The sequence below is a fragment of the Verticillium alfalfae genome, genomic scaffold, assembly GCF_000150825.1.
Source record: "Verticillium alfalfae VaMs.102 supercont1.15 genomic scaffold, whole genome shotgun sequence".
Taxonomy (NCBI): Eukaryota; Fungi; Ascomycota; class Sordariomycetes; order Glomerellales; family Plectosphaerellaceae; genus Verticillium; species Verticillium alfalfae.
Window position 1 is genome coordinate 957,157 of NW_003315024.1, and position 22,968 is coordinate 980,124.

Below are 22,968 nucleotides of genomic sequence, written 5' to 3' on the forward strand. Positions count from 1 at the left end.
TGAGGTACCCTGCGGCAGGTCGAGGATGCGCCCGTGCTGAGGATGGGCTCGAAGATGAAGGGCCGCCAGCGACCCGACCGACTGCTGTCGACGAGGGACCAGCCGTAGTCGAGCTCGGCACGCCAGTCGTAGGTGCGTCGGCGCAGCGGAACGGCGACCGGTAAGGCGTACGGCGCCGGAAAGGCAATGTGGCCCGGCGCGCTGGGGATGCCGGCGCGGCGGCCCGTCGAGTAGGTCGCGGCCGCGGCGCCGGCCGTGAGGCCGTGGTACGAGGCCGAGAAGGCCACAATCTCAAACCGGCCCGTGTACGTCTGCGCGAGCCGGATGGCCGCCTCGGTCGACTCGGAGCCCGTGCTCAGGAAGAACGACTTGGTCAGCGGCGCCGGCAGCAGCGACGCCAGGGCCTGCGCGAGGTCGAGCACCGGCTGCGTCAGCATGTTGGACAGCAGGTGGTCGAGGTTCGCGGCGTGGTGGTTGATGACGGCCGCGATCTCCGGGTGTGCGTGGCCGATGAGGGACGACATTTGACCCGACGTGAAGTCGAGGATCGGTCGCCCCGTCGAGTCGTAGAGCCGTGTGCCTTTGGTCTTGGTGATGATGAAGGGGGAGGGAGGCACGCCTGTGTACAGGATATGCTTCGAGGCGAGGGGCCAGAAGGTGGCCGGGTCAACGGCGTCGGACATGGCAATGGCGGAGCCCATAATGGCCAGTGTGGGAGGATTATCGATATAGAAGGACGATGAAGAGGAGGGGGAGGAGAGGGAGGATGAGGAGGGAGGACAATGTCATGAGCAACTTGCAATTGTCTATCAATGGTTTATATAGGCAGAAGCTCTTCATCCACCCCTCAAGCCCGACATTATATCTCACATTGCGTCCGCGGGAAACTAGACAGAGGCAGGAGGTCTACAATCAGTGAACGCCAGTGTTGACCGTAGTGAAGATCCCGGTCACCTTCCGCGGGGAGGACACCATCCGCGGCGAAGAGTTTCCCGCGGCCGTCTCCTATCTCCAACTGCAGCAGGCTCAAGCCAATCAATCATCCACACCCGTCTGCGTTATGTTGCAGTGACTATCAGGCTGTCTCACGCAGACAGCATTGTGTGGCGTGATTGAGTGACATGTATGAGGGGCTGCTGGTGCTTCATCGTAGGCAGGGTGTATTGCGAGGACGAAGCCACCATGAGGCAAAGAATGCCGCAGAACCCCACATTCGACACCCATAGCATCTCACGGTGTTGTGCCGGCGTAGTCACTGGAGCCAATTCAGTCACTGTGTAGAGAAGGTTTCAATGGATTAACAATCACTTGTCCCATTGCAGTCCAGACCTCTGACTTATGCCACCGTCTTCTTCTGCAGCATCGCATCCCTCTTCAGCACTTCATCCTTCATGACAACGGCTCGATCGTTGTTCTTCTTGCTCCGGTCCGTGCTCACTGTACACGCCGCCGCAATGGTAGCGCACACGCCAAAAGCTATAGCTACGAGATACACCAAGCTGAACCCCTGGACATAGGACTCGCGCGCCCCTTCGATGACCCGATCCACGAGATCTGGCGTCGCCCCGCTAACCGCCTCATATGCTGTGCGTGTGTTGAGTGTTGCCGCCTTGATCATGGACTGCAGCAGGCCTTCGGAAAATTCAACGTCCGAGGCCTCAATCGCAGCCGTCAGCTGCCCCGGGAGGACCTCGTTGAAGCGGTTCGTGTAGATGGCTGTATAAATCGCCGTCGCCACGGCACCACCAAACAGGCGAAACGTGCCTGCGAGGCCGACGGCAACGCCCAGATCTCGCTGGTCCTCGAGGCCAAATGAGAGCATCGTGAATGATAGCAGCTGAGGCGGGGTGATGGTCGTGGCCGCCAGGACCACTGTCACTATGGCTTGGGCCTCGTCGTTGGCGCCGACCGAGGCCATGGAGCCGATGAGCGCGGTCTGGACAATTGTGAAGGCTACAAGCTGCCACTTTTCGTGGTGCAGGCGGGAGCAGATGAAGACGACTACGAGGCCGGCGGCTGAGGATGTTAGCAAACGAACCCACGGGAATTGGCCGGGAGCAACGCACTCCAGGTGCCACAGGAAAAGATGGTGGCATACACCCCGCGCATGATGATGTCGCCCTCGGGCACAAAGAATGCCTGTGACTGGCGGGGCCACAGCACGTTCATGCTGTAGTAGAGCATGCCACCGACGAAGCAGACGACAATGACCATGTCGAACCTGTAGGCCGTCAGCCATGTCCCATACGGACGGGGGAAAAGACGTACTCGCGCACTCTCCTGAATAACTTTGGTGGGAAAAGAGGATATTTCAACGGAGCATATGTGCACCACAACCCAACCGCAATAAAGCAGCATCCTCCTATGATGATCGGACACAACGTCCCGGGGATGCGTCCACGGATAGGTGCGGCCGCCAAAGTTGACGCCGATAAGGAACAGAGCACCGCCCGAGAGGAAGAGAAAGACACCAACCCAGTCCATCTGCTTCACCAGCTGCCACTTCGTCTCGCCATCTTCGCGATGCTTCATCTCGAAGTCGGGAGGGTTGTAGAAGAAGAATAGCATCAGAAATGCAAAGCAGTGGAATGAAAAGAGATACCAGTAGGCGCCCCTCCAGCCGATGTCCTGATGCGCAATGAAGGCGTAGCTGACGAGTGACTTGAGAAGGCGAGCGCTAAGCTGACGTCTAGGCCGCCGACGGCCATGACGCGTAGCGGTTGGGCACTGCTTCTTGCACGCAGGCGTAGCAAAGCTTCTTGAAGCCTGAGCCGATGCCAAAGAGCGCGCCTGATGCGATCATTCTGGTTGATAGACCGCCCATTCGCGCCGACGAGGCAACCGCAGATGGATATCAAAGCACCTGTCATCATGAAGTATCGGCGGCCGAAAATGTCAGAGAGACGTCCGCCGATGGAGACGATCATCGAGGCGCCGAACGTCCAGTTCAGAGTAATCCACGTCGAGTTGGGGTCTGGTCCGAGTTCGGCATTGATGTAGGAAAGGGTCGTTGCTGGGATGAGCATGGACATGATGTAAGCGTTGATCTGGCCGCACATTGCCTGAAATGTACAAATCAGCAATGTTTCTCGTATGAGACGGAAGGGGGATTCTTACTATGTAGGCCAGAATCGTTTCTTTGGTGAGTTTTCCATCCTCTCCGTTGTCCACGGGTGTCGTGGACGTATTTGCATGCTCGATTTGTTGATGCATCTCCTTCTCACCAGCATCGAAGGCGAGGCCATCCGAATCGGAAGTTTGTTGCAGTGCTGGCGTGATAGCCATGATCGACAGCTGGCTCCTTTAATGCGGTGCTTCCAAGGGTACCGACGTGTCTACCATCTGGTGTCGAGATTGTCATGCTGGAGACACGGCGATGGCGCGAGTCTCCTTTAGTAAGAGCAACATCTCATGCAACGTCCAGGCTACATTCTCCCTGGCCGAGTCAGCGATCCGAGCCAGTATGCTATCCGGGAGCACATTTCCTCACTGAAGGCTTAGCTCTGGCGATAGGCTACTCCCGCTTCCCCGAGAGGCGTGGTGAAAGGCTTGGTCTTGAGATCGTCCCAGCCCTCTACGTTGGGTACACGCCATCGGAGGTCGGGCCAAGTATGGTGGAGATGGCTCCCCATGGAGGCAACTCCAGGGAGGCGTTTCGCCTCACCCGCCCGCTTGTGATCGTCCAGGCTTGCCCTGTTGTCCTGAATCCATGGCACCTAATCACCAGCTTATCCTGTCTCCGACCTGACTTGTCTAACGACGACATGGGTCTGGGGCCCCGCAGCGCCGTTTCTGACCTAGTCTGTACAGCACTACAGGGGTGCTTGGCATTCAACCAGCATGCGGGGAGCGTCGGTACAGTGGGCGGCTACCCGCGAAAGGTTTCCCGGCGTGGGACTCTCGAACCCATCCGTTACCAGCCTCCAAATGGCGTCGCCTTGTGAGGCTGATGAGTATTGCATGTCCTCGGTCACAACGAGCAAAGAGGCACTGTCGCCAAGATAACGGTAGGAGCTGGCTCCATTGGCTGCGTCCCAGAGGAAAACGTCAAGACGGGTCGTGAGATTCAATCGATCCCTCCTCCTCAACGGGACGGGTAGCCACGAGACATGCGGAAAATCTTGTCCGTGATCGACGGTAACATTGGGTCGCGATGCAGAGCGTACCTGAATTAGCAGAAAAGGACTGATTCCTGCAGAGCGGCCAAAAGCGACCGACGTGCTGCTTGATACCAACGCTGTTCTTTGCATCTTTCACGACAGGTTGTCAGCTTTGCTTGAGTTGCATCATCATGACCAAAGTGGTGGTTTTTGGGGCGTCGGGTGTGCAAGGCGCGGCTCAGGTCGAGGCTCTCGCACGCGCGGGTCATCACCCTGTTGCCGTGAGCCGGAATCCAAAGCCGCTTGCCATTGACGACAAGCCAATCGAGACATACGCCGCCGACTTTTCAGATGAAGACGCCGTCAAGGCCTCTCTGCAGGACGCCGAGGTTGTCTTCCTCAATCTGCCGTCGACCTCATTTCAAGCCACCGAACCGGTCATCGCTGCTGCCAAGCTCATCGGGAAAGCGGCATCATCAAGTCCTACCGTTCGCCTCCTCGTCTTCAATACTAGCATGCCAGTTCCCGACACGAAGCGTGGAATCAAGTCCCAGGACGACCGCATCGACATGCGCCAGATACTTCGCGAGACGGGTCTGCCCGTCATCTGCATACAGCCAGTGGTCTTTCTCGACAATCTCCTCGAAGGCTGGGCATATCCCCCGATTGCTGAGCGGTCGACGATTGTGTACTGCCACAAGCCCGACCTCGAGGTGTCGTGGATCTGTCACCGGGACGTCGCTCGTCTCATGATTGCCGCCATGGAGCGACCGGAGCTCGCGGGGCGCAACTTTGCCGTGGGCGGGCCCGAGACGGTCTGTCTGGCTCAGCTGGCGGACAAGCTGTCGCGGGCGTGGGAGCGGCCGATGGGCTACGAGAATCAAACGGTCGATGACTTTTGCGGCAAGATCAGCGCGGCCATGAAGGAACGGGCGGGGCTGGACACGGAGAGGGTCATGAAGCAGATGCACACGGCGTACACCTATTACAACGAAGCGCCCGAGAAGCCGTTCAAGGTTGACATGGGACCGATATTGGAAGAACTGCCGGCGGAGCTGACATCCCTGGAGGAATGGGGGAGGATGACGCGACACCGTCTCCCAGCTTTGCAGTCTGTGTAGAATGAGTCGTCTGTCACGAGAGAGTGGCAAGAGTGGTTGTGACGACTCGGCGGAAGAATGTCAATCCGCGCATGGGGCACTCTTGGTTTCGTCGTGGTAACCTTTTGCAAATATCCTGCTTGACCAGGTTTGAATGCCATCCGAGGTGGTCCATTGACATGGAAGCAGGTCGGACGATGGAAAAGTCGGACGATGGAATCGTGAGAAGTTTCGGAAATCTGGCTGCGGTCGTAGAAATCACCAGCATCATGCTGGTGTTAGAGGATTGTTGGGACGTACCCGTGGCGCGTCTGGGCACCGTATCCGTAGAGTAGAGTAGAGCAGGTACGGCACTCTACACCAGCAGGCGTGACCCGCGATCTACTGCCGAAGATGCTCGGTGGGGCCTTCCCCCACAGTCTGGACGTCACCCATTGGGGAAAAGCGTTCTTCCCCCCCCCCCCCATTGCCGATGCTCTCTCGAGGAACCGAGACCGGCATCTTCCTGAGCTTCCGGCAGTGTGTATCTCGAGCGCAGGGCGTTTCTCTTTCTGTTTATCCTTCTTTAGTCTGCTCCATGATACCCCGATTGAACTCTTCCTTCGATTGATTGACGATACTCGACCGATTGACAAAACCAAAAGACCTTGGATTCCCCTTTTCTACTCGACAGACCCGCCAGCCAAACGCCCATCATGTCTCTCCCACGCGGCCTCTCGTCGGTCCTCACAAAGAGCCCCTCGGACGTTGTCATTCTGTCATCCCTGCGGACCCCGATTTGCCGATCCTACCGAGGTCAGCTCAAGGATGCCTACCCCGAAGAGCTCCTCTCGGTCGTGCTGCGCGCCACGCTCGACGCGAACCCCAACCTCGACCCGGCGGCTGTTGAAGAGGTCGCCGTCGGCGGTCGTCCTCTCGGAGCTCGGCGGCTCCAAGGCCGCCAAGATGGCCCTCAACCACGTCGGCTACCCGAGCACGACGACCCTCTACACCGTCAACCGCGCCTGCTCGTCGTCGCTGCAGTCCATTGCGCTCGTCGCGGCGCAGATCCGCACCGACGTCATCTCGGTCGGCATCGGCGCCGGCATGGAGAGCATGACGCGCAACTACGGCAGCAAGGCCATTCCCGTCGACCTGTGGCCCGCCCTCAAGGCGTCCGACGTCAAGGACGCGCGCGACTGCATCATGCCCATGGGCCTGACGTCGGAGAACGTCGCCGCGCGCTACGGCGTGTCGCGCGCCGACCAGGACGCCTTTGCCGTCGAGAGCCACCGCCGCGCCGCCAAGGCGCGCCCCCGACGGCGCTTTTGCGAAGAAAATGGTGCCCGGGGCGACCCGTTTTCCGGGAGGCCGAAAAGCAGGGCAACAAGGTCGGCGACGAGCAGCAGGTGACGGTGACGCAGGACGACGGCATCCGCGCCGGCGCCTCGGTCGAGGGCCTCGCCAAGCTGAAGCCCGCGTTCACGCCCGACGGCGCCAGCACGGCGGGCAACTCGTCCCAGGTGTCGGACGGCGCGGCGGCGACGCTGCTGATGCGGCGAAGCACGGCGACGGCGCTGGGCCTCTCGGGCAGCATTCTCGGCAAGTTTGTCGGCGCCACGACGTCGGGGTGCGCGCCCGACGAGATGGGCATCGGACCCGTGCTGGCGATCCCCAAGATCCTGGACCAGCTGGGCCTTACGACCGAGGACGTCGACCGGTGGGAGATCAACGAGGCGTTCGCGAGCCAGGCCATCCACAGCGTGCGCGCGCTGGGGCTCGAGAAGGCGTGGCAGGACGGCCGTGTCAACCCTGACGGCGGCGCCATTGCGCTGGGCCACCCGCTCGGTGCGACGGGAGCCAGGATGACGAGCACGCTGCTGCACGGCCTCGGGAGGACGGGCGGTGAGGTCGGTGTCGTCAGCATGTGTGTCGGCACGGGCATGGGCATGGCGGGCGTGTTTGTGCGGGAGTAATGTGGCCCATTGGCTTGTTGCATGTACTGTTTTTTTTTCTGTTTTTTATTTTTCTGTTTCTACATTATAGATGGCTGGAATAGTGTAAAGTCGTTCGGGATCAGTTGACCCCCTCTTGCCCTCTTGCCCCCTCTTGCCCTCTCTTGCCCTCTTGCCCCCTCTTGCTCCCTCTGGGCCAATTTGTGATACTCATCTACTAGGGAGCTCTTGATGCGCTGTTCTGGGCACCGCCTCACAGGTCATGGTCTCGACCTCCACCTGCGAGGGCCGAGTCGCATGCGCTTTACTCGGCCCGCATAAGCGTCATCGACCACGGTGCAGCACACGTGCAAGCCGTGCGCCTTTCGGCAAACGATGACCAGACTAGGCGATTTTCTAGAGGATGCTTTGCCCCTCTATGAAGACCCCCAAGACGGCATAGGGACCTTGTGGTGGGTTCCTAGGAGGTACCGTCAGTAGGTACATGGCAGACGGCGGGAAAGCGGAAACCCACTCGTCGGTATTCGTGGCCATTCATTGGTTCGGGGCATGACCAAGCAACGGCTTGACACGAGCGTCGAGGATCGCGGAGTGTCGCACGCCCATATCACACACCGGGCGGAAGGCGGACTTCTGGTTCGGGCTGCCCCGCTCTCCGCCGTGCCTTCGATTCGTCGGGTTGTTCTTGCCCCCCGCATCCAACCTCGTCAAAACCGCCTTGTCAAACCCGCTTTGTCCAAACCGCCTTGTCAGTGGAAGGTTTGTTGAAAAAGCAGGCCAAGGTCGACCTCGCATCTGCGTGCTTGCTCTCGACCTTCTTCTCGTCCGCCACCCAGTTGGCATTGCTTCAACCAGCCATCGTGTCTGTCCTGTCCGAACCAACTGCCATGTCTCAGACTGCGACAATCACGCGCCCGGCCACGGCCTTGTCTGTGGCTGGCAAGTCCAACAGCCCCTCATCGCCCATGGCTGCTGAAGGCATCGAGCTCCAGCGCCTGGGCACCGGCCAATCTGTCGGCAAGGACTTGACGCGTGTCGGGTCAGCGCCGCAGGACCCACGAAGGAACTCGTCAGAAGAGGTCGGAGACGCCGATGGTACAGGCCCGCCGCCAGGACATGTGGCCCATGGCGAAGTCCAGCGATGGAACCACCCTCGCGGCAACGTGCCCAAGCTGGCTTTCGCATTTCTGTCCTTCATCATTGCCGGCCTCAACGACGCGGCCGTTGGTGTGGGTTCAGCCTCGACGCCCATCTTGACAAGAGTCGCTTGACGATCTTGACAAGAGTCGCTTGACGAGAGTCGCTAACGTTGCCTAGGCCCTCATTCCTTACGTATGTCACGGCAAGAGTAGCGTCCATGGCTCCGAGGCCCTTTGACGGACTGACTGACGGACTGCGTGCTGACCGACGACAGCTTGAACAATACTACGACCTCAACTACACCATCGTGTCGCTCGTCTTCTTGACGCCCTTTGCCGGCTACTCGGTCGCTGCCTTTACCAATGCACGCATCCACATGAAGTACGGCCAGCGCGGCGTCGCTGTCATGGCCCCGCTGTGCCACATCATCACCTACGCCGTCGTCGCCACGCACCCGCCGTTCCCCGTCATCGTCGTCATCTACGCCATCTCCGGCTTCGGCAACGGCCTCACCGACGCCTGCTACTGCGCCTGGGTCGGCGACATGGACAAGGCCAACCAGGTCCAGGGCTTCATGCACGCCTGCTACTCCCTCGGCGCCCTCTTCGCGCCCCTCATCGCCACCTCCATGGTCGTCAAGGCCGGCCTGCCGTGGTACACCTTTTACTACATCATGATCGCCATCTCCGTGCTCGAGTGGGTCGGCCTCACCATCACCTTCTGGCACAAGACGGGCGCCGTCTACCGCGCCGAGCACCCCCGCCAGGACGGCGCCCAGGGCGCCGGCACCAAGGATGCCCTCAAGAGCAAGGTCACCTGGATGTGCGCCCTCTTCTTCTTCACCTACATGGGCGTCGAGGTCGGCCTCGGCGGCTGGGTCGTCACCTTCATGCTGCGCGTGCGCGAGGCCGGGCGCCTACGCGTCCGGCATCTCGGCTCCGGCTTCTGGGCCGGCATGTCGCCGGCCGCCGCGTCTGGGTTCGTGACCGAGCGCTTCGGCGAGCGCCTCTGCATCAGCATCTACCTCGTCTGCTGCATCGCGCTGCAGCTGCTCTTCTGGCTCGTGCCGCGCTTCGAGGTCTCCCGCCGTCGCCGTCGCCTTCCTCGGCTTCTTCCTCGGGCCCATGTTCCCCGGCGCCGTCACCGTCACCCCAAGCTGCTGCCCAAGGACATCCACGTCAGCGCCCTTAGCTTCGCCATGGCATGGGCGGCACCGGCGCACCGTCTTCCCGTTTGCCATTGGTGCCATTGCGGCGAAGGGGCCTGCTCGGCTGCAGCCATCATCTCGCGCTCATCGTCGTCGTCGCCGGCGTGTGGCTTGCCTTTCCCAGGATCAAGAAACGCCAGACGTGAGTGCACGTCTACTGATCGAGGTGGGCTGTCTGTTGGATTTCTGTGCACAAGCCAAGCTTGGTCATCATACAATACAGCATTCGACTCTGAAGTATTTCTTCGCCAAGCATCGTGCATTCAACATTCGGAAGATGGTGATTTCAACAATGATGACTTGAAAATGATGATTTGAGAAATATTGATTCGAAACATGATGATTCGAAACATGATGAATTAAATGAGACCAATTTCAATAATAACTTCAACGACGGAGATTTCACGATGGAGATTTCACGATGGAGATTTCACGATGGAGATTTCCAAGACGATGGTTTCAAAGATACTTGATTTCATGCCCGTGTCAAAACCTTGACGAAATTCCAATTTGCGCCGAAAACCATTTTACATACAGTCTCGAGTGTGAAGCTGGCTCGAGCCAGCCATGTCGCACGCGCCCACGCGTTTTCCATACGCCGTCCCTGCGCAGCCTCCTCTCCGTACCGCGCCTAGTAGCCGTAAAGATTGCCGTGGTCGGCGCCAGAAGCACGGATCCTCTTGTTCTCGCGGATGAGCAGCACGCGGATGACCCACGCACACACGATGGAACCAAAGGCAAACGCGGCCGAGGCACCAAAGCCGATGGCGTACCGAGGCGAGTCGGACTTGGGCCAGAGGTACGCGCCGTAGATGTAGCCAATTTGGCCGCCGACGTTGGTCATGGCCAGCACGACGGCCTTCTTCTCCTTGGTCTGGCCCAGCGTCGACGACGCCCAGCCGATGATGACGCTGTTGACCGAGTACGCGCCGGCCGCGAAGATGAAGCACGCGACGTAGCGCGCGGCCGTGTTGAGCGACGCCGCGGCGAGGGCGAAGCCTGCGACGGCGAAGGCGAGGCCGGCGGTGATGTGCCATGTGCGCTCGTGGAGGCGGCCCGAGCTCCAGCCGAAAAAGATGCCGGCGGCGCCTGCGAAGATGAAGGGCGGGCACGTCATGACGAGCGTGACGGTCGTGTTGAAGCCGAGTGTCTTGATCACGCTGATGACAAGAATCGTTAGAACCCGCCACCTGCCTTGTTCGACGGAAGAGGATACACGTACGTGGGGAAGAAGCTGTTGAAGGAGCAGGCAGAGAGGTGGAAGCACTGCATCAGCACGAAGAGCCATGTGCGCTTGTCGCGGCACGCCTGCTTGAGACCCTCGACGGCAGACGCCTGGCCCAGCGAGTCGGTGAGCTTGTCCTTCTCCATGCGGGCGTGCGCGAGCTCCTTCTCGCGTTCGCTCAGCCAGCGCGTCGTGAGAGGCGTGTTGGGGAGGAGCCAGAATCCGAGCACCGCCACGAGAGCTGTGACGACACCCTCGAGGAGGAAGAGCCAGCGCCATCCCTCGAGACCGCGAACGTCGTCCAGGCCCTCAAAGACGCCAGCTGCGATGAGGCCGGAGAAGCCGGTGGCCAGGATCTGAGCGCAGTACAGAACAGCGATGCGGGTTGCGACCTCTGGACGGCCTCGTCAGCAGCCTGCAAGGGCTTCCTTGTCATAGGTACGGACTCACCTTTACGGGTGTAGAAGATCGAAAGCATGTATGTGGCACCGGGATAGAACTGTGCCAGAGGTCAGAAGAGCCTTCGATTCAGCGCCTCGCTATACTCACAGGAGCTTCGGTGATGCCCAGGAAGAACCGGCATGCTACGAGGCCAGCAAAGTTGTGGACAAGAGCGGTGCAAGCTACGGAGTCGTGACCGTCAGTGGGGGTCCTGAAGGGTTCAGAGTGACAGGCCACGCCAGATGCAATCGGCCAACGTACCGGACACAGCAGCCCACACAACCATCCAAGAGCTCATGTAAATCCCAGGATTCACCTTTGTGATCAACATGTTGGAAGGGATCTGCATGAGGACATAGCCGACAAACAGACTATAGCCGAGTCAGCGTTGAGGACGCTCCAGTATTGCTGTCCTCGTTGGTTACTCACATGGACACGGCCGTGTTGAAATCTGTTCCCGTCATCTTTAGGTCGTCTTCAAGACCGTTGAGACGCGCTTGTGCAATGGCGTTGCGATCAACGTAGTTCAAAAAGTACATCACACAGAGTGTGGGCTGTCAACATTGTCGCGGTCAGCGTTTTGTCGGCGAAGGATTGAGTGATCACCAAGTTCCACGTACCATGATGCGATAGTCGAGTTTCTTCACTAAACGAATCTCCTCTGGATCCGTCTTCTTTGCTGTTCCCGTGTAATCGACATCGCCCTCTTCAGCAAAGACTTGTTTCTCGCCATCGTCATCGATGTTGCTGCGCACATGGTCGATGTGCTCCTCCCGCGAGGCACGCTTCTCCTGAGGGGTCGTCATCTCGAGTTGCTGGTTGCTTTGTATGTTGTCTTCCTGGCGGTGCATGCCTCGTCTCGGTAAAAAAAGGTTATTATAAAGAGACAGGCTGCTGTTGCAAAACTGAGACAGAAGCGGCGGTGGTGTGCGACGTGACAACTGACTTTATATCTCCCGTGCCGCAATCTCTATGTTTTTGACACTCACAAGTCAGGATTTAACGACTAGTGTCAGTGCTGATCTTCTCAAACCTGGGGTAACAACGTGCCGTGAGTTCCAGACTTTACGGGGGCACATTTGGAACCCGGGGATGCTGAGGCGTGGTGGTGAAGGCGGGGAAGTGGACCCCAGACCTCGCGGGGTGAACGGCGACAGATTTGAATGCCGAACCCGAGGGGGTGGGGGATTTGGGGATTTCGTCAGAGCGTCCATCAGGCGTGCCATTGGAGTTACTTGGAGATAAGGCGTTGCGAGCTCGGCACGTTCTGGGCTGCTGATGCCTCTCCAGCTTAGCGTCCGGGGCCTTTGAGGGGATGCCATGGCTCTCTCGGTGTGGGGAAGTGACCCAAGAGGGGCGTCATGCTGGTCCACCCCAGAAGCTTGATACAGATTGCAAATCGTAATTCCTCGTTACTGTGAATGGTTGAATGTCGCTTGGGATTTACAATCATGGCACTACTGCAACTCTAGTGTTTTGTCTGTGCCGCACGGCATCTGCAGCAGATGTGCTCACGGAAGGTCTGCCTCAGACGCTGATCCATGAGCGAGGGTCTTTACCAAATAAGTCCCAAGAGCGCCAACAAGGAACCACAACACGTTTGGAGGGTATTTTCCAGCGACCTGGGCAGCAGTGTGGAGAGATTGATGCAAAGCTTCTCCGCGAGCACGGCATCCCACATCATGTGACCGCCATCTCTGGTGTCTTGGATGGCACCCCGATCCACACTTATGTTGACATCCTCGGAAGGTTTAATCATGGTGCATTCCGACAATGACAGGCAAAGATACGGTGTATCCCGATGATTCTACTGACAAGTTGAATCACCCACCCAATCAGGAATTGTTGTACGAGAGAGACTGATAGTCGGTAAGAAAGCCATTGTTTGAAGAAAAAGAGATTTGTTGTTCAGTTGGTGTATGGTTTTGTATCCACAAGGAACTCGTGCTGATGGAAGCTGTTAATGCCTAACACCCTGTTATGTACAGCAAATTAGTATCCGGAATCGAGACTTCAACAAAGTGCCTGTTCAGTAGAGAGAACGCATTGGGAGGACAGTTTCAAGTTGCATTACTCCCAGTCAGACTAGAGACTATAGGTGAGGAAATCTCGCAGCCGCAAAGGCGCTGGAGTGCCAAGGTGGCCAATGATTCGCGTAGGTGCTACGGTGAGGTTCGGACCCCAGAAGTTGGGCCGTCACGCCGGGAGCGAGACTCCCCTAGGCCTGCTCACGCTCAAGGTTCGCGGATAGTATCCACTGTCGTTGTCGAAATTGCAGCTGAATAGTCTCAATGTGCAATGAATCATCAGCCTATCGTCAGCTGTCACTTTGTGCACACATCAGCTGCTTTCAGAACAGTCTCCGCCCTATTTGTCGGAGGAGCTGAATCTGCCTCTCCTCTTGCGAGGCAGAAATGCGAAGCCGTGTAGGACTTGTACGCAATGTTTGACTGAGCTCTGTGGCAGTAGAGAATGTAACCGGGGGCAATTGGCAAGTCAATGTCTTCTCACAGACTTGGAGGCGCTTGCTTGTCTTCTGAGTGGCGTGAGCCAACTTTTCTTGATCGCGATTCAACGAGGGGAACGAAGTTTACATAAGGCTCTGACTGGGCAGCTGGAACAAACTCAGCAAAGAAATTGAATAAGAAATTAATGATATCGAGCGGACATTCTGAATTCTCGTACAATGACGACACAATACTAGTATGCAGAGCTTAGCACTAGAACTTGGCCTACTTGAATGTTATATCCTGACAATATTCCCATGTGGGGTCGTGGCGCAGTGGTAGCGCGTCTGTTTTGCATAGCCTCGATTTCGAAGCGTATCCTACAGAAGGTCCCGTGTTCAATCCGCGGCGGCTCCAACCTTGTTTTTGCCCTCACAGTCGACGGGCCGTTCTTCTTCTTTACATTTGCAACAGCTCGAATACAGCAGCTCTCGAGTTTGAAAGAAAGAAACAACCTGTTGAACCCGCCCGGTGGATTCTTTTTTTGTCTGGTGTCCCTCCTTTTAAAATTAAGAGAGCCTTTGCGGCACTCCAGGGACTTGCATGGGCTTGATGTCTGATTCATAGATTCAGGTGTATCACTTGGAACTTTCAAGGCTCTTTCCTGTTGCTGTCCATCGGGTGACTGCCTCGTGCACCATCGAGTCACTCCTATTTATATTCTTCAACCCATCTCAACCTCCCACCCGATCTTTCGACCTCTGCTTCACTTCAATTTTCAATCTACTTCACCAACGCCAATATTCATTCGTACATTCTCTTCCGCAGGCCTGTCTGGCGGCACCTGATTGCTCCGCCCCCGAAGTTGGTGCCTTTCAGGTACACTGCAGCTCAACATGTCTCAGCTGTCCCGTGCTGAAGATAGCAAACCCACCAGCTTGAAATCTATTCAATCCAGTCACAATGATAATGTGACGTGGTTTAACTGCGAGAAGTGTCCAGTCATGGAAAGACTGCTCATCAAAGAACAGGCCGTCATCGACGCTGGGGTCTATCTCAATGAGTTAGCGCCTCTGATCAACAATGTCCTGGCGAGCAATGAGGTGGCTAAACAAGATGATATGACGGGTTTGGCGGAGCTGAAACATTGGGCCCAAGAAATGCGTAAGTTGATTCGATCTGAACTCTCCCTTTACGACAGTCAAGATATTAATACAGGAACGGTGACTGCAGGCGAAGAGAAAACAAACATCGCTCCTTCGAGCTTCTCGTTGGGTGTCGCCGGTTCAACAGGAGCTGGTAAGACATCGTTGCTCAATGCTCTCCTGGGAATTCATGAGTTCCTTCCTTCGAGCTGTGAGCAGGCAGCTACCGCAGTTGTGTGCCAGGTCTCCTGGAACCATGACATGCGAGCTGGCTTTGAATATCGTGCTGAGGTTGACTTCCACAGCTACGCAGAAATTGAACAACAAGTGGAAACGCTCTTCCAAGCTATGTCTTGTCTCGAGGAAATTGAAGACCGCCACGACAATGACGAGGACGCGAGGATTCAGGACCAGGCTGAGGCGCAAGCCGTCATCGACGATGTCCTTGGTAAGGTACAAGCTGTCTGGGGAACTGGTCTCTCCCTCCAAGATTTTCGAGAAATGACTGCCGAGAATCTAATGGAGTCCAACAAGGACGTACTCAGACTTCTAGGGACGACCAAAAGCCTGCACGACTCGGATCCTGAGAAGCTGGCTCGGCAGGTTCGCCCATACTTGGACTCTACAGTCCATAACCACGGGAAAGAAGGGAAGCAATTTGCAGCTTGGCCTCTGGTCAAACAAGTCCGTCAATTCCTTCGCGTGGATATTCTGAAGAACGGAATTAGCTTGGTGGACCTCCCTGGGCTGGGGGACATGGTGCAGAGTCGAGCAGCAGTGGCTCAGCAATTCTACGAAAAGCTGTCAGTGACGATCATTGTAGCCCCAATTATTCGCGCGGCTGATGAGATGACGGCCCACTCTCTTCTTGGGAATCAACAAGAGTTGCGACTTCAGATGGACGGCCGATACCACAGCAAGGGCTTTGGGTTTGTTCTCACGAAATCCGACGACATCAATATCCGTGGCCAACTCGCGCGCTCGAAAGAGGTACGGAATCAACCCGAAACAATGGCGATTCACACCAGGTCAATAGCATTAGTGGCTGAAATCAAGGCCCTCGAGAATGAGGCAAAGCTCGAAGAGAACGCATTCAAAAAGAAGAAGAAAAGGACTACGAAAGCCAAGAGTCAGGTAGACCGTATGGTGAAACGGCTCCAGAAGGCCAAACCTAGTAAGTCTCCACATACTTCTTGGGCCTGAAGTGCTACTCGAATCATACTGTGGAGTACAATAATAACGTCGTACCAGGGCAACAAGAGGCTCTCAAGCACGAACTCCAGGTCCTCAAATCTGCGAAGTCTGAGGCCATACGGGGTTTGGAAGAATCACGCAAGAACATCATGCACATTACCGAGCAGACAGCTCGGAAAAACAGATCCCGAGCGTATATGGAGTCAAAACTTGCTTATCTTTGCACTCGGACTAGGAACGACATCGTTCAGTCACGAATTCAGGATGACTTCAGGGTCCGACAAAAGAGGTTTTATGGCTCCAGGAACATTCAACAGCAAGCAAGTCCTGAAAGCCTTGTTGAGGTGATCGCTGTCAGCTCGTTAGCATTCTGGCGGTTGAAGAATGAAGAATCTCACATTCCCGGATTTCCTCGCGAGGCCTACACTGGGATCCCCCGAGCAAAGCAATGGCTTTGGGAGTCTACCGCTGGGACTCGTGAAGAACACCTCGATACCGTTTTGAACAACTATTCCAAGCTATTGAACTGGATCCGCCAGTGGTCACAGGACGAAGACGAGGAAGCCAATATTGTCTTTACGAAACAGGACATCGACGAATCACTGCAAACAGTTCACAATAATAATCTAGAGGTAAGGCTGACTTCGATTTGCATTTCGCTCGACTTGCTAATTTGGCATCAGTCCCTTCGGTTTGAGCTGTCTTCTTTTGAAGACGACATTGGTCGCATTGACCCTCTGCACAATAAGGAAAATATTCTTCGAGACTGTGCCGCCAAGGTTCACAGGGTCATAGGTCGATGGCATCTCATGAAACCCGACGACCTTACATGCACAAACGCCATGCATTACATGACCCATAATGCCATTTTGAAGAGGGATGGCGCCAGCTATACAAGCCCAAAATCCAAAATCAACTATGCTTGGGTGCAGAGTCTGTAAGTTTAACTACGCAAACAATGTTACTTCATGCTCACCCTCCAATTTAGCGGCAAACCAATGCTCCAGCTCCTGGTGCAGGATTGGGACCAGGCAATGAACCAAGACCTCCCCGCTTTGCTTCGCCCCATAATGGAGCGCGTCGAGGTCGTGTGGCATAATTATATCCAAGAAATCGTTTATAGTCTGAAGACTCTGAATGTTGACTTGGCTAGCCCAGTAGAACGCAGCCTGCAGGCCTTTGTCCCGATCAAAGATATCATTCGCGATGAGATTCGCATGGCTCTAGATCTGGTATCCAAAGATGCTGCCTCGACTCACCCACGTCTTTTGCTGAGTCTCCAAGACTCGATGGCTCCAATTTGCCATAAAGCACTCAACCATACAGGTCGGATCCGACTCGTCATGCCTGTTCATTAATTTACACTGACAAATGAGTAGGACCGGGTTGCTTCAAATTACGCAAGGACTTCATCAAAGCTGAGGGAGCTCGCCAGGGTGGGAAGATGTTCCACAGAGCCCTCGTCGTGATGGAGCGGAGACTGAGGCTCAGCAAGCAGCGATTGCCGGAAAAGTTTGATAAGATTAGCCAAAAAGCCATCACAGCCGTTGAACGACACTTGAACGCTCTATTTGAGAATATTCTCACCGGAGATTCTGACACTATCTGCAACCGAGACAGAAAGCTGAAAGTCAAGGCAGAGGCAAGGAAGCTGACAGTGAAGTGGCAAGCCGATTGGAACTCTGGAAGAGAACTCCACGTCGAAGACACTATCAACCCAGAGACTCCGGAAGAATTTGATGCGGAAGACACCGACAGCCTCGGGGGTGACTCGGCGGATGATGGCGATGGCTCAGATGACGAAGCCATCGACGTTGACGACGAGGAGCAAAACAGTACGCAGGCGGAACCGACCCCAAATTTCGGGCTATCACCGGGCGTGTGATGCAGGGTTTCATGCTTGCAGCATTATTCTTTGATCACTCCATTTTCATCAAGCTGGCACAAACGTCCGAAGCTGAATGTCGCGATCCGATTCTCGCGGCTTTCCAGACAGCCGCTCGCTTTGCAGCGCCCAGCCATCAGGAATCAAATAGCACAGATGAGGAACTATCTTGATCTTCGAGTTCTCTCCGTGTTCTCTTCGTGTTCCCTCCGTGCAAGGCTCGCATTCCTAAAGTTGCGTGCTGGCAGTTGAGCTCAGGTTCGCAGAGAGCAGTAATCACAATTATGCCTCGCAGGACTGGCATACTGCCCTAAAAATTCAGCGTTAGTCGCTGTTCGGGATCTTATCGCATTCACCCCAACGGCGAGCATGACCTGCTGAATGAGCTCCGACGCAAAACGGGGCGAGTACAGCAATACTTCTTATGCAGCTCACCCTGGGCTTCAGCCCGAACTGACCCCAAAAGTGATATGCGTCCGACCCCGGAGTAACCATGGGGTAGTCACAGACGCTATTCACTGTGACCTCAGGGTTTAACAGGGATCTGGCAATGAGGTGCTTGCGGGACCCAATCACCCAGTGGACCGCTTGGAATGATTACGGGGACCGACGAGTTATTCCGTAGACTGGCTTGACTGGTAGGCTCCTCATGCACGCTGGAGCTACTAGGTAGAACAAGTCTAGGCGGGGCTATGGGGAGCCAGTTTGCTGACGTGCCGAGTAACGACCCCTGGCACACCTCCAGGCTTTTACATTGCTAGGATCACATGCAGGACATGATGCAAGGGAACCTTGCCAGCCGTCCCGCTTCGCGATCCTTTCGAGGCAATTGGACAAGTGACTGAAAGTGGCTGGCTGATGGTGTGAGCCAATGGAAGGGATCGTGGAACGATTGAAGAATACACAGTCTGGGCAGCCACGTTGTTCTTGGTAGCATCAGCCCGTATACAAGTACCCATCGCAGAACAGGGGCTTGGACCAAATGCGAATGAAATAAGCAAAGAAATTTGATGCCAAGGTGCCAGTGAAGATGGCTTGATCAGGTCGAGCGGCACGGGCACTTGGGTGCTCGTTGGACGACGCTTGTTACGCCAAACTCAGGACAGGGCATGCGCTACCAATCTCTTTCGGTCCATCCATACCATCGACAAGGAAGAACTAATCTCTGAAGCGCCGGGCTATACAAGCAACTTACTCGTTGCGCAAGCCCACACACGATCGGCGCCAGGCATCTACGGACTGTTGGTCCAGGCATTCGGGCTTGCCACAAGCAACATCACTTTCGGTGAGTTGGCAGTCCGGAACGAGCGCTGTCGCGGCAATGCCAGCGTTGGCGTTGGTTCTCCTCCTTGTACCTAACCTCAGCAACACCCTCAAACGTCCTGCCTCCTGAGCTCAATCAGGGTTAGTCTCCATGACGCGCTAAGAAGTCAGACAAGGATTGTCCCGTCAGTCCGTCGACTGAGAAACCTCAGCGAAACCGTACAGGATTGGGACCAGTTGGCCCTATGACCCTTGACCTGACACCGGTGAGGCCAGCCCCCTTGAGCCTTGGCTCTTTTCCATCATCAAACGATGTCAGGCAAGGCGTTATCTTACCATGCTGCAAATCCGACCACTGTCAAGCCTTAGCGTGCCACCCCTCCGGCTCACTAGCCGGGGAGACGTCTTTTCACCTTCCGGATCCATACCTGAAGCATCGGTCACTCGTGCCCCATAGGTCGTTATTGGCCGAGGTCGGGGACGAGCTCAAGGGCCAAGTGGCCAGGATATTGGATGGCGCACCTGCGGGAGCGGCTAGGCGTTGGATGAATGGAGGGGACAGAGTGACACGAAGGACAACCGATTAATAAAAAAACGGCCTTGCCTAGTCTTGCGACACAAGGTACTTGTGTTTCCTTGCGGTCAGTTTACGACACATCACTTCTTCATTGCCTGTTCACGACCTAGGGGACGACAGGACGAGGGGCCCTTCCACTTCCACACGAACATCGCCTGTCTACCCCACGATTCTGGTGGACCACATTCATCGCAGCCCCGTCGCAACAGACAGACCGCTCTTACCCGATAATCAGTCCGCGGGGTCAATTGACCACTGAACAGCTAGTGCTAGGGACGTGGAGTCCGCCCGTGCTGCTCCCGACCACGATGGCAATCCAAACAGAGCAACTGGTCACGCGCCCTTTCAGCGAAATCATTGAGCGAGGTAACGAAGCTATCGCGCAGGCTGAGGATGTCGCCGACGAAGATGAGGATGTGAGCTGGAGGATGCTCAAAGCGGGGCAGGCCCTCGTCAAGGAGGGTGAGAGAGCTATGAAAAGACTAGCCCCCATGGTTAAGGATCAGACGCCCGAGTTTGGTGATGCGCTCAAAGATCTAATGACACGAGACGGTTGGTGAATCTTTCATTTTCGAACGCAGTGGATGGCCAAGGGTGAGGGTAAACAGAGCTGACGATTGCTAGGCGAGGTCAAGGAGAAACAGCGAGCCTTGGATGGCATGCTTTACGACTTTGAGGATTATATCGAGGTTGACTCTTTCGACGAGGCCAAATTCAAGGAGCTCCAGGCTGCTGCGAAGTCTCTTGCGCTCACGATAATGGAAGCAGTCAGAGGAATGGTCATCGAGCCGACCAAGGAGCTGCCACGGCCGACCGTTTTCCCCCCGCTACCCCCTCTCCCTCGAACAGCGCGCACCGGTTCTCAATCATCCAAGACGTCAACCCATCCAGTACGACCTGCAACATCGGTACCCAGCAAGGAGTCTCAACAACATTCCCTCTGGCCGAATAAGCAATCTTCCACAAAGGGCACGAGAGTCAGGTCGGGTTCGACTGGGGCATCTAACGCACCAATACCTAGCAGTCCAGAGGCCTGGCCTCGACCGCCTACGAGCCCACAGGCTGCTCCGTCACCCCAAGCCGATCGTGACTCTGGTCGTTTCGACTTCGGTGTCGACCCGCGGACGACACAATGGGCTCAACAGCCACTGGCACCCCCTCCTGTGCCTCGGTCTGTCCCTTCTCAGCCTATGCCTCATGCGATACCGCCGCAACACTTTGGTCATGCAATCGTCCTACCAAACCGAGCCCAGGCTTCACCTTCACCAACACTATCATCCCGAGCTTCCCCACCTCAAGTGCTGCCTCTACAGTCAATACCCTCGGGGCCTGATTACCTTCGAGCTGAGATGGAAAGAATTCGCCTCGCCGCAGAACCTATGAGCCCGGTCGAGAGGCGGCTAGGCGTCCATCTGGCGCACCTATCCTCCTCCCCTGAACCCCTGGCGGCGTCTCTGGCCTCGGCATGGGCCACAACTATGGTGACCACGGGCCAACATCGCACCCCGATCGACGTATGACTGGCGCCAGCTCTGACCGACTCAGCTCCAATTATGACATGACTAGCCCACATACTAGCAACAGGGGCTCGACCCTGTCCAGCGCCACAAGCTATATGTCGCCTCCACGGCACTATAGTCACAAATCCCCCGCCCCCGCATTGTACGAGCACGACGATGTTTCGCATTCACCATCCCTGACCGTGGCATCATTGCAGACGCGAGATGCCAGGGTACCGAGCCTTTCGGAGCGCGAGAACAAGTCCATTCTGATTGAAGAATGGGCGTCATCAGACAGGTCAACAATTCCAGATACCACATCCACCATAGGCAACCCGTCGTGGAAAGTAGTTGATCTGGTCATCGGACCCGATAGTTCCTTCTATGAGAGGAAGGGGTTCTGTAAGGGGGCGAAAACCTTTAGAGAAAGTGGACCTGGTGATGCTGTCAAGAAGGTTGGTGGTGCAGGAGATGTGCCGAAACCTACGCCGTACACGCAGGATATTCTGTACGGACACATGTTCAGCGCACCGCCCCCAGTATTCGCAGACGCCAAGGCGCAATGCATGCACTGCGAGTATGAGCACAAATACAGCCAGTTGCTGCAGGATACTGACAAGGAGTGTAAGTATCTGCTCGTTCTTCCTACCTCGGCTCCCCGCTGACACGTGCAGCTATTGCCGATCTCCAAGGCGAAGGCATCCGTTACCGTCGTCGATTCCTCTACAAGTCGCATATGGCGACCAGGCACATGACCAAGACATCCTATGGATGCCCGTTCTGTGTTCACATTGGCTCAACGACCTACGAAGGCGACGCCACCGTCTTCCCGTCCGCCGCCCTTCTCCTGCGTCATCTTGCCCGCCACCCGCAACCGCTACCCGACGTCCCCGGCTTGACTGTCTTGTATGGCACCATCACTGGCGAGCCTAACGAGCACGACTTTGACATACACTTTCCCAACCCTGCCGCTCCACCAGGCGGGCCTCCAGATGGCGGAGCGTCGCTGCCGTCGGCCGTCGCTACACGTGATCATGTCCAGATGCCAGATGAGAAGCCCCTTGCCCGGCCTGAGCCCGGCACAGAAGTCCTCCAGTTCTTTGCAGGAGCGCGGATAATCGGCGTTGAATTCCCAGAACGCTGGGGCGGCAAGTGGTGTCTCGGGTGGCACGATGGCATGTTTGGTGCTTTCCAGGCTCGATGGGTACAGCTCGAGGCACCGCGAAGGGGCAAGCTGGCGGGACAGGCGCCACCGCGTACGCAACGAAGTGGCGTTGCTAGGTGGAAATGGGATGTCAAGGCCGGAAATGGGCCTGGCTGGTTAGGCTTTGACAAGGGAGAGACCATCACAAATCTAGACTGTGAGTACTGCGATGCGCATGGCTAAAGTTGGAGGCGTGAGCTGACCAAAACGTAGGGGACGATCCAGACGCTTGGTACTGGGTCGGTACTACCAGCAAGGGTAAACATGGCATCTTCCCGACTTCTCATATGAAGATCGAGACCATCAAGGACGGTTCGCTGGAGGGATTGACCTCGCCAGTCAAGCCCAAGAAGAGAGGCTTTTTCGGTTTGGGCAGACGCAACAGCAGTGCCGCTCCATCGGAACATGGATCTGGCCATTCCCACAAGTCATAGATAGTGGCATGCGTATGCATACTTTTCACAACTTGTCATCTGAGCATTGAAAAGATGCCGTCTATTGCAAGATCTACAGCGTATTCGCAATTTGTAAGCAATATTTTGATGAACTTCCATTGGTGCCTGCGTGTCTTGGTCCTCGTGTCGACCCTCTTGTGAAGCCCAAGGGG

General features: G+C 56.2%; 8 protein-coding genes and 1 non-coding gene across 9 annotated transcripts in view; 6 read left to right on the forward strand and 3 right to left on the reverse strand.

The window, feature by feature from the left end:
• The window catches only part of VDBG_09622 (2,2-dialkylglycine decarboxylase), a gene marked incomplete at both ends in the record, with an annotated part of 1,392 nt that extends 670 nt beyond the window's left edge, over positions 1–722 (reverse strand). The window contains one exon of the mRNA XM_003000381.1: positions 9–722. Coding sequence (XP_003000427.1) covers positions 9–701 — 693 coding nt within the window. The remainder of the gene's footprint in view (positions 1–8) is intronic.
• Positions 723–1,336: 614 nt separating this feature from the next.
• Positions 1,337–3,285, reverse strand: VDBG_09623 (conserved hypothetical protein; the record flags this gene model as incomplete). Its single annotated transcript, XM_003000382.1, has 4 exons — positions 1,337–2,001; positions 2,067–2,661; positions 2,712–3,062; positions 3,118–3,285. 4 exons carry the CDS (start codon positions 3,283–3,285, stop codon positions 1,337–1,339), a joined length of 1,779 nt encoding a protein of 592 aa, XP_003000428.1.
• A 1,006-nt stretch (positions 3,286–4,291) lies between these two features.
• VDBG_09624 (conserved hypothetical protein) lies at positions 4,292–5,221 on the forward strand (the record flags this gene model as incomplete). Its single annotated transcript, XM_003000383.1, has 1 exon — positions 4,292–5,221. One exon carries the CDS (start codon positions 4,292–4,294, stop codon positions 5,219–5,221), a length of 930 nt encoding a protein of 309 aa, XP_003000429.1.
• A 786-nt stretch (positions 5,222–6,007) lies between these two features.
• On the forward strand, positions 6,008–7,155 carry VDBG_09625 (3-ketoacyl-CoA thiolase; the record flags this gene model as incomplete). The annotated part of the gene is made up of 2 exons (XM_003000384.1): positions 6,008–6,460; positions 6,550–7,155. The coding sequence occupies 2 exons, from the start codon at positions 6,008–6,010 to the stop codon at positions 7,153–7,155; spliced, it is 1,059 nt and encodes a 352-aa protein (XP_003000430.1).
• Positions 7,156–8,099: 944 nt separating this feature from the next.
• VDBG_09626 (conserved hypothetical protein) lies at positions 8,100–9,799 on the forward strand (the record flags this gene model as incomplete). The annotated part of the gene is made up of 2 exons (XM_003000385.1): positions 8,100–8,361; positions 8,487–9,799. The coding sequence occupies 2 exons, from the start codon at positions 8,100–8,102 to the stop codon at positions 9,797–9,799; spliced, it is 1,575 nt and encodes a 524-aa protein (XP_003000431.1).
• Positions 9,800–10,112: 313 nt separating this feature from the next.
• On the reverse strand, positions 10,113–11,953 carry VDBG_09627 (MFS transporter; the record flags this gene model as incomplete). The annotated part of the gene is made up of 7 exons (XM_003000386.1): positions 10,113–10,641; positions 10,704–11,100; positions 11,157–11,205; positions 11,256–11,329; positions 11,409–11,518; positions 11,577–11,701; positions 11,768–11,953. 7 exons carry the CDS (start codon positions 11,951–11,953, stop codon positions 10,113–10,115), a joined length of 1,470 nt encoding a protein of 489 aa, XP_003000432.1.
• A 1,962-nt stretch (positions 11,954–13,915) lies between these two features.
• Positions 13,916–14,011, forward strand: VDBG_15208. Its single transcript has one exon. It is a non-coding gene; the product is annotated as a tRNA-Ala (tRNA).
• Positions 14,012–14,598: 587 nt separating this feature from the next.
• VDBG_09628 (conserved hypothetical protein) lies at positions 14,599–17,818 on the forward strand (the record flags this gene model as incomplete). The annotated part of the gene is made up of 6 exons (XM_003000387.1): positions 14,599–14,758; positions 14,828–15,913; positions 15,991–16,565; positions 16,617–16,870; positions 17,057–17,259; positions 17,313–17,818. 6 exons carry the CDS (start codon positions 14,599–14,601, stop codon positions 17,816–17,818), a joined length of 2,784 nt encoding a protein of 927 aa, XP_003000433.1.
• A 2,148-nt stretch (positions 17,819–19,966) lies between these two features.
• VDBG_09629 (conserved hypothetical protein) lies at positions 19,967–22,795 on the forward strand (the record flags this gene model as incomplete). Its single annotated transcript, XM_003000388.1, has 5 exons — positions 19,967–20,210; positions 20,283–21,172; positions 21,376–21,781; positions 21,832–22,518; positions 22,575–22,795. 5 exons carry the CDS (start codon positions 19,967–19,969, stop codon positions 22,793–22,795), a joined length of 2,448 nt encoding a protein of 815 aa, XP_003000434.1.
• Positions 22,796–22,968: the final 173 nt, after the last annotated feature.